Genomic DNA, 11,053 nt, shown 5'->3' on the forward strand with positions numbered 1-11,053 from the left:
AACTCCTTAACATATAGCCAACATGTTGGTAAAACATATTCAACATATTCCACTCAGTTAAACGTTGAAGGCTGGCCAACCGTCATGGTCCAGAAGTAACAGGAAATAAATGTTGAACTACAATTTAAGACCAAATAAAAATGTTTAGGCCACCGTGGCAAATGCTGGTAGGGCTGCTCATGTCATCTCTTAAAGATTTTTTGCAAGAAACACCAGCCTGTTGACATGGTCTGGTTTCAGAGATGAGCGCAGGCAGGTGACAATATTGCCACCTGTACTGAAGACCCTCAGCCACGCCCAGACACATGGGGTGACGCCGGCCAATCACAAAGCTTTGATGCGTTCAAGTGCATTATTCTGGCACAGGAAGATTATGTTACAGGACATTAACGATAAAACAGAATATTGTTGTTCTATTTTTAGACACATCTCGCGATCGACTGGTTGGGCACCCCTCGGCTAGACCATAGGTATGTTGTGGTAGCAAAGTAGTCAGCTGAAGCCACATCTCTCTCAACTTCCCCACGGCATTTGTCATATAGTGCAGGCAGCGCAGACCTGCTGAAATAATACCGAGACGGCATCGCGTAACGCTTGTCCAACGTGTTGACAAGTTCCTTAAAGCCCTGGTTGCTAACAGTGCTAACTGGGCACATATCTTTAGCGATGTGAAATGTAATGGCAAAGTACTTGCAAATAGTTGTACCCTTCTTTTTAACGAGTTGCTGCTCTTGTTCTGACATCTTCGCTCGCGCTGAACTGTCACAACACATGTCACTCCCAACAAGTGGCCGAGTGGGCTTTTAGGGAGGGGCGAAAGCGCACCCAGCAAAATAATCGTATTTTGTCAATTATGCTGTTTTCATAATCGTCGCAAGCCATAATCGTAATCGCGATTAAAATACGATGAATTGCACAGCCCTAGTTAAGAGTATTTTTGTGCAGATCACTCACCTTACAACAGCTACCATAACGCGAATCAGAGTAACTGTTGACTGTAGCAAGATGGCGGCCAGTCAGCTACGCTGGAAAATCTCCCATGAGCCATCTAGTGTTTATATATATCTATGTGCGCATGCTCTATGAGTGCACATACGGGTACTTCTCAGGCATGCCGGGTAATCTGTGACGTTTCGCTCTCTCAAAAATTGGGCCATTTTGTCATCATGCGCTAATGAGCAACTCTCATAGGAATGAATGAGGCCCCGCCTCCCACTATCCAGTTCTTATCCATGTCCCCAGCAGACACTACAGACCCCTGCAACAGGTAGTGATGGCGAGATGAAGCCTTATGAAGCTTTGAAGCTTTCCAGCCAATTGGTTCGCAAAAGGGTTCATCTCATGAGGCTTCATCATGGGCTTCATTTCATTTCATTTTCCCCGGGCGCTGTTCAAAAATGGCTGCCCACTGCTCCTAACACTAGGATGGGTCAAATGCAGAGAAACAATTTCCCCACGGGGATTAATAAAGTATATCAAAATCTAAATTCATTTGAACACAAGCCCCCCCCTGTTGGTCAAAGTGTGTAAAACAGGCAGATTGGACTTCTCAACAGTGTGCTCTCTCTCATACCGAGTCCCCAATGAGTAAAGCCTTAGAATAACTCTAAACAACGAACAGAACATCATATTTTCATGTTAACAATATTGTATTTATTCCAGTTTAATGATTGTGATTGAAAAGCCTAAGGAGGCTGGTAAACATTGCAAAGAGGGATTTGTATTCCTTAATAATATTCATAAACTTAACCATGTTGTAGCCTGAGAAAGGCTAAACCATATCAAAGAATACATTTATTAACTACATTATCTCATTTAGCTGTAGCTTTTATAAACAACAAAAAAGACGTATGTCGTTGAACCAGGGACCCTGCGGTCATGAGTCAACTGGTTTCCAGCTGAGCCACAGCACACACACTGAAGCTCCCGGAAAAAAACTGCAACATATGTATTCCTCTATTTATTGATGTTTTTATTCCTACATTTATTTATGCTTGTATCTATTTATTATGACATGTTCCGACCTCTATATGAGTGAGGGTCTGAGCTCTTTTAATTACATCGTGTCACCAGCGGGCCCGGGTACAGGAGGGGTAATATGGTTCTTATTATACATCCATGGGTATTATGAGCGTTGTGGTTCAACCATAGACTGTATGGGTTCAACCGATCTGAATCGCTTCCTGAAGCAGTCACGTGGTGTCGACAGGCAGCGAGGCTTCGTTTGTCATCGGTGACGTCACTGGCCCAAAACGATACAAGCCTCGATACAAGCTTCACAAAAAGCTTCGGGGATTACTCGACACACGCTCCGAAGCCTCGGCGCAATACGTAACATCACTAGCAACAGGAGTTTGGAGAAGTTGTTGTGTTGGCACTGCAGTTTGACTAAAAGATGCTTCCCGGAGCGCTCGTCGTGCTGCTGACTCTTTTCAGCCTCACTGAGAGCAAACAGAAAGACTTTTATACATTTAAAGTAGTCAACAGCAGGGGGAAGTTAGTCTCCCTGGAAAAATACCGGGGTTCGGTAAGTCTTGCAATGAAAAGATCAATATTATATCGGTACTGTGTAAAGTCTTTGCTCTAACGGTCTCTCTGCATGTCAACCGGTTGCGTTAATGAATGTTGCATGGGAATGTTTTCTTTATTTTTCCCACTAAGCATTTCTTTATTAGATACTAACACACTGCTTCAGCGGATCAGTCTGACTATCCTGCTCGGGATGTCCCATCATGTAGCCCCGCTAGCCTACGTGGCAACAGGCCTGCAGAGCTCCACACAGCTTTCATTCACTCCAGGTACGGATTAGTGAACTGCATCATCTCTAATGATCTCCCTACAACGAAGTGACGTATTACATTTCCTGTCACTACTGTGGATTTTTTAATTTAGACTGTCTGATTCATCAAGTGATACAAAATATACGTGGTACACAAATGAGAGCAAATAAATCATACAAATATTGACATAATAATTTGTGGGAATTATAGTATTTACATCTCTTATAACTAAGGATCAATACATGTTTATTTTATCTAATTGTATAGGAAATTACTACATCTTCTAACTGAGTTTGTTTTAAATTCATATTAAAAACTTCTTCTAAATGAAAAATTGTACATGAATGAAAATAAAAAAACATATACTCAGGATGATGAACAATGTGTCAACAAATAGTGAAAGTATACTTTGCATATTATTCCCAAAACACAGAGAAAACAATTGAAAAAAGACGTAACACCATGTTTGGCATGATATAAATAGCAAAGGTACACTTTATAACGGTGGGCAACAGGTGCAAACGTGCTACAAGGGCCAACAACATTTCCATTTGAAGTAACGCACTGCAGCTTCAGAAACTATGCAAATATAAAAACACAAACATCAAGATAAAATGAGGTAAAATAGATCTTTATTAATCCCCTTGGTGAAATTCAGGAGTTTAAAGCAGCAACAGAGTGAAAAACAGGACAGTACAGATTCACACAAGGTTAAAAAAAGGTAATACAAAAATGAAAAATGCATTATATAGTAACAGTTAAAACAAGATATCAAAACAAGGTAAAACGTTGATGATTTGAATGAACATATACACATTTCGGAGTTCGGATTGTTAGATGTATTTGCATGTAAGTATGCAGATATGACTGCAGGTCAAAGTCATTTGTCATCAAGCGTTTAGGACACTAAATGCGCTCTACAAACGAAACACTGCAAATCAAATAACGCCGCATGGGGCTATTTGCACCTGTCGGCCACCATACTTAAAGTTTGTAATATAAAGAATTATTTCATAATACATCAATGAATACAAAATAAATAAAACAGGAGGGAAGAAGATTAACGGTGAAAAACTTGAAGGATTACCCTGCCCAATGTCCCCAGTTAAATGAACTGATACTTACAGATTCTCACAATTACCATACCTAGGAACTTATATACCATATTTCAAATAATAGCAGTGGTGGAAGAAGTACTCAGATTGTATACCAAAACAAAAGAAGAACATTCAAAAAATTACACTCTTACAAGTATGAGTCCTGCATTTAAAAAAAATCCTATTTAGATCTATTTGTAATCCTATTTAGATCTATTTGTAATCCTATTTAGATCTATTTGTAATCCTATTTACAAAAGTATTGGCATCAAAATATACTCAAGAATAGTATCAAAAGTAAAAGTACACCGTCAGATATATTTCATTACTCTTATTGATACACTATTGTGTCTATCACAGGTGAATCTAATTTTAAGTACTTTATATACTGCTACTGCATAGGGCTGCTCAATTAATCGTATTTTAATCAGGGTTGCCAACTCTCACGCATCTGGCGTGTGACCCACGCTTTCACTCTCAATCTCACGCTCTCACGCTGCCCAAACTATTCTCACGCCAAAAACAAGATGAACCGGCGATCGTTTTTGGTTGGTTATTTACGATGTTGAGTTGAAAGCTGCTCAATCTGTCGATCCGCCCCCACCATTCTTAACAACGTTAACAGACAGCAGAGCAGTGGGAGCCGGTTGGTCAATCCCGACCCGTATTGCGCATGCGCAGATCTAAGATCCAGTAGAAATGATAACAAAGTTAAAGTCTGCTGCTTATTGTTCTACTAGGCCAAAATAGAGTCAAACAGTATATGAGAGCGAGGGTGTGTTAATTAATATATTTGGCAGTTTGGATTAAGTCTGTAGATTTGTTTGTGTGTGTGTGTTTCATGTATAGGCCTCTCACGATAATTAATTTTGTTGGATACATTTTCCCGGAAATTATTGCGATAAACGATAATATTGTCGGCACCGTTGTATGACCATTTTAGACCACTGACATAATGATAATATATAATAATAATTCAAGTGCATCCTTTCAAACTGCTAGTCACATCCTCATGTAAATTAAAATGTATCGAGTTCATTTTTATTTATTGTACGATAAGTCAATTAATTGGCCTATGCACACAATAAAACAGTGGAAACAAACATGTGTTTGACTTTCATTAGTGAATGAAACTGTGTGCCCTTTATAGTCTGTGTCCAATATTGTGTATTTGTATATATTGTATATATATCCTATATATATGCTAAGGTCCCGCTACCGACAAGATAGCAGTCATTTAGTGCGCATATGTGAAATTAAACCCATGATATCAAAATCTCACTCCAGCCAGGTACCCAAAGTTGGCAACCCTGTTTTTAATTCGCAATTACGATTTTGGCTTGCAACAATTATGAAAACAACATAATCGAAATAAAACGATTATTTCATTTTCTTTTTAATTATTATTTATTTAAAAAAGGGAAAAAAAAGTATAATTTTTTTTTTTATTGATTTTTCAATTGAATTATACTTAAAGTTCAGGGTGATCAACTGTTAAAAACATAATACACAGTTTTTGTTAAATGGATAATCGTTTTTAATAATCGTGATCTAAATTATTGACCCAAATAATCGAGATTATGATTTTTGCCATAATCGAGCAGCCCTACTACTGCATATCTATACCGATACTTATGCCAATGTGTACTTATTATTATTTGTTGATTTTTATTTTTGTATTAGGTATATTATATGAACCTGTATGGTGACAAGATAAATGTAGTGGAGTAAAAAATACAATATTGGCTTCCAAAATGTAGTGGAATAGAAGTATAAGGTAGCATTAAAAGGAACATAATCAGAGTAAGTACCTCAAAATTATACAATACAATACAACTTTATTTATAAAGCACTTTAAACCTCCAGACCAAAGTGCTGTACAGGCAAATAGATAAAACACAGTTCAGCTCACACACCATAAAACAAGTAAAAACAAAAAACAATTTAAATGCAAAAAAGCAACACTCTAAAAGATGTTGAAACGCCAAATGTTAAAACGCTAAGGAGAAGAGGTAGAGAGGTATTAAATTCCAACACAGATGCATAGTCAGTGGCGTTTTTATATGTACAAAACTGGTGGGGCACGAACAACTTAGATGTGTATAAGCTTCTGTTTTTTTTTTATACACGTAAACAAATAGCTGTAGGCTATCCATGGTTCCGATAGAGGGGGCGAGAAGCCGTGAATGAAGAACACGGAGCAACACTGTCAGCACATACATTTACGTACACAGCTTGGGGATGTCATATTGTAATGCACCTTAGTACATGGAGTAAAGGGTACCATCACAAAGCAATACTTAACAGTAACAACAAGTGTAATGCTTCAGCATTAGCAATGTAGTTTTTACAGTCCACGTTAATTTTGACAGCAGAGAGAGGGGCTAGATCAGAGCTTGCCCCACATCGCTCAAGGCGACTCAATAGGCACACTGTAGACACTAATCAGAAGATCACAGACTAAAACAGCAATGTACAGACAAATCAGATGACTAAACATGATCTTAAAATATATTTGAAGATGTATTTGTTTGCATATTATTGGAATTATTATTTTAATTGCCCCTGATGACGAGTCGCCACTGCATAGTGTGTACTTTTGTTGTTTTTGTTGATAGTTTTGGTTGTGTATATTATATTCTGTGTAATGCACATAACTTCACGAGGATATTCATGATAACACTAGATGTCAGCACCAGATGATGGGATGATCAAACTGTCAGTCTGTAGTCCAAATAAAATGATGCATGTGCTTGCTTTTACAGTTCTGAGCTGCTCTTGTGATTGACTGTAAGCTGAAGCATGGAGTTGAAACATATGACACTTATTAACTTGCACTAGCACACTCAACTGTTTCTATACTGTGTGCACAGGTCCATCCATGACACTCCACTGTTAAGCCCCTGTGACAGATATATTATAAGAATCTGCTTCTGTGTAAATGGGCTTACATTGGCAAAGAGAGATGAATACGTTTTATAAAAGAAGCAAAAAATAGTGCTATTATGAAAACATTTTTTCAGACTATTAAAAAAAAAAAAAGACAAAGACAATATTTATTTGACAGTAAGGGAAATTTGCAACAAGCACAATAGGGCCCGTCTAAAAATATATTAATATTGTAGACTATAAAAAGAGTGCGTGTGTAACATGTACGTGATACTTTATAGCGCTCAGGAGTCCATTTCTTATGGCATGTTGGAAAAAACAAAATGATACAGTCGTGGCTCCGCACAAAGCAGTTTGATATAAAATAGAATATATACTTTGTATTTATTTGCACTTATGTGACATAAACACAAGCTAACAAAACTAACACATGATGTGAGCATGTTCTGCACACCTGCTCTCTTTTAAGTTTGTAATCAGCTGTATGGGAACCCAGTTTTTTGTTATTTTGTGACAAGACCGTTACTGTTTTTTGTTACTGTGTTGTTAGGTGTCCCTGGTGGTGAATGTAGCCAGTGAATGTGGCTTCACTGAGGAACACTACAAAGACCTGCAGCAGATCCAGAGGGACTATGGGCCGTATCACTTCAATGTTCTGGCCTTCCCCTGCAACCAGTTTGGGCAGCAGGAGCCCGGGAGCGACAAAGACATCGACAGCTTTGTGCGCAGAGTCTACGGAGTCTCCTTCCCCTTGTTCAGTAAGATAGCTGTTGTCGGAACCGGAGCCAACAATGTCTACAAATATCTCGTCGGTGAGTGAGATGTGGTGTGAGTTTGTTCTTGCATCACATGTATATATTTTCTTTACTTAGCAGCTGAGCCTGAAAGAAAACCAGGTTTATAATAACTGTGGAACGGGACCTGAAGGATTGTGTTTCAGAAATGACACGATTAACAGAACTTGGACTGTAGACTCAGCATTTCTAAAACCATATTACACAAGTTTTGCAATGTTTACCACAGGAGAGGGTTTTATTTGTCCGACCTGGAAAATAATGATCAACGAGAGGAATCACATGTATGACACAGCATTAAAAGTACTAAGATAGAGAGAACTAAGAAATATAGACAGGTGCCGGAATGAGTCCTAAAACCCAGAAATGATTTAGCATTTTACAACTTCCGGTTCCCTCTTCTCGAAGTGAACGTCTTTCTGAATGTGTTCATGGCTTAGAGGCCTGAAATAAGGTCTGTGGTTAACACAAGCTAAACAACATAAAGTACTGGAGTTATAGCCCACTCATGAATGTACATATATGTCAAAACAACTATAACTGCTTACAAGTGACTAAATAAACTGACGAAATATGGATGTATAAAAAGAACTTGATCTAGCGTTCTTGATCTAGCGTTGACCGTGACGTGGAGCTTATCCTGCTGATCGAAACTTGTGATGTATCATAAACGTGTGTTAGCCACATAGCTTATTATCCTTGCTATGCTAACTTTCGGGTCAGCATTACAAATACATCATCACTGAACCACTCTATATAAGCAAAGAATAACAGGGAGGAAAGAAGACAAACAAAACATGTCAGACAGAAAAAGGAACAGGAAGTAAAACAATTAAAGGAGATTAAGAGGAGGAAGAAATAACTACATCAAAATAAAAGGAAGTGGTCAAATCTGCCTATAGAAGCTTTGTTGAAATGTGTAAAAAAAGAAAAGAAAAATCTGTTAAAAACAAAAGGAATGAATAGAAAACAAACTATGAAGAAGGGCAGGAAGTGTCTTTAGGCTGAGGCTAAGAAATGAAAATGTGGTTAAAGAGACAATGTTTTAAATTGTGAATGCTTTTATTCATTGCAGAGTCTTCTGAAATGGAACCTGACTGGAATTTCTGGAAGTATCTTATTGATGTCGACGGCAAAGTGGTGGATGCATGGGGACCAAAGGTTTCCGTGCGAGAAATCCGACCTAAAATAGCTGAAATGGTGCGACAGATAATCCTAATGAAGAAGGAAGAGCTTTAGCCATCTGTCACATGACCCTTTAGTGTGTGGGTTAGATTTACATGCGCTGGTACATGAACCAAAGAGATATTTTGCTGGTAGATTTGGATCTTCTTTGAATATTCCATTATATCCAAGTAACATGGCCAAAGCAAATTGTACGTGCCTTCTGAAGGCACTGCTGAAACACCACTATGTTTTTATATTTAATGTCAAATTTCATATCAGATGGATGATATTTAAAGCTGCAGCCTTAAGCCAAATCACTTCTGTCCTTTCTGTTAGACATCTTGATGATGTTTTAGATTTTGTATTCATTCTGATTTGTTGAATAAACTTAAACTGTGTTGAGTGAAACCTTGCTATTGTCACTGTTCTATTGCACGGAAATGTTCAGAACACAAATATTTGGCACTTTTCTTAATGAAAAACAGATCTCTTAGAGAAGAAGCCAAATGCAGAGATTTTTACACATAAATTATAAAATGACTGATTATTGATTGAAATACTCAAATGAATACAGAACCTGCCAGTTACAAAAAACAAATCCAAATAAATATACAAATTCTTGCATTGTACTTGTAAGCAATTTCCTTTCTGTCGTGTCCACAATTATTCATCATAAGGGTATTATTGTAATAGCCAAAGACATTTAGAAAAACAAATGATACCAAACCAATGATATGTCAAATTAATATTTAACTATGTTTCTTGTTCTGCTTTTTTGCAAATTAATTAGGGAGATGGAGAAAGAATATGTATGTATAAGCGATGATTTAATAGGAGCTTTCATTATTACCAGATATAATCACGTGTATTTTGGACATATCAACATTCTTTTAAATTCACATTTGTGTTACATGATGAGTAAGTTGAAAATATACTCTTCTTTTTGTGCTGGTTTCCACTTTCTGGATATTAATATGTATATATCCATAAAGTGTAAGTGTAGAAGTGCAAAATCATGTTATATCCATACCAAGAAATTATCGATTTAACTTTCTTGTTATTCGTGTGCAGTTATCTCTGGCATATATATGAACACCTGCTGTAAGAAGTACTCACCATAATAAAGCTTCAACTACAAGCTTCTATCTTTGTTGCTAAGAGAAATCCTCAGACCACAATCGCACACTGTGCTAGAAAAAGGTAACAATGACTTTAAAGCTTTGTTGAGCTGCTGTGCTGGTGATAACACTCAGTTGGTTTATTGCTAGAAATCCCTTTAACATCCTACATAATCATTTGATTCACTGTTAATAAGAAATACTGATTGGTGTAGTTTTGGGATCCCTGGAAAAGTAAAATATTCTTAAGTTATCTCATCTATCAGGTAGTCCTACCACATCTAGTAGCACAAATAATTCCCCACTGAGCTATATGGCTTTAGCAATTGAGCTATACAGATCTACCAATGTAACCATACGGCTACATTCGATTTTTATATATTATATGTGATAAGAATAAAATATTTATATTATAAACTTTAATCACATTATTTTTTTACATTTGCTGATACAGAATTGTTTTGATGTCGTGATCTTTGATATTGCGCACATACCAGAACTGCATAAGCCTAATATTTTCGATTAACTAAGCAAAGTCAGACAAGCAAAGGTTTGTTTCCATCTCAGAAATAAAAATATAAATAAAAAGACCACCTTGCGATATTTTGTTACTCATGTTAAAGCTCAAGTAAGGGGCTACTGTGCATATCAACTTTAATATATCTCCAAAACGTGCATACATTTCCAATATTAATACGTTAGAATACTTTGAAATGGTTAACAGGGTTAACGACAGTATTTTATCCATTAATGGACCAGCTCCAGCTAGGAGAAAGTCTGAAGGATGGACATTTGTAATCAGCTGTAGGAAGGAATAATGTTATCATTCAGTCCAGGAAACCATGGGTTTCGGCTCATTTTGACTGCAGTATGGAAATCAACATGTTCAAACAATCGAAGGTCTTTGATAGCAAAAAAGTCATTACAAAAACAAATTCAAATACATTGACCCCACAAAAGCAGTGGAAAAGTTTATCAGTCCAAGAATCCACAAGTAGACTAATAACAAGGTTGTTGTAGAAAACTAATCTAGAAAATCATGCGTAGCTGTAAAGACATGAGGCAGTATGTCACATCGTAAACATTGGCATTTTTTAACTTCCAATTCTAGCTCTTCTTATGCAAAATCACAAAAACTGAAAAAAAAGACAATAAAAAAATTTGCGGTTGCTCATTTCACTGTGGTTCGATTCCCAGCCCTTGCTTTC

The 11,053-nt window shown here is 37.1% G+C and overlaps 1 protein-coding gene across 1 annotated transcript; it reads left to right on the plus strand.

Moving 5' to 3' along the window:
* The first annotated feature begins 1,919 nt into the window (after positions 1-1,919).
* On the plus strand, positions 1,920-9,135 carry gpx7 (glutathione peroxidase 7). Its single transcript, XM_034081261.2, has 3 exons — positions 1,920-2,527; positions 7,317-7,578; positions 8,636-9,135. The coding sequence occupies exons 1-3, from the start codon at positions 2,396-2,398 to the stop codon at positions 8,797-8,799; spliced, it is 558 nt and encodes a 185-aa protein (XP_033937152.1). The 5' UTR covers positions 1,920-2,395; the 3' UTR covers positions 8,800-9,135.
* Positions 9,136-11,053: the final 1,918 nt, after the last annotated feature.

Source organism: Pseudochaenichthys georgianus, chromosome 4 (assembly GCF_902827115.2).
Source record: "Pseudochaenichthys georgianus chromosome 4, fPseGeo1.2, whole genome shotgun sequence".
Taxonomy (NCBI): Eukaryota; Metazoa; Chordata; class Actinopteri; order Perciformes; family Channichthyidae; genus Pseudochaenichthys; species Pseudochaenichthys georgianus.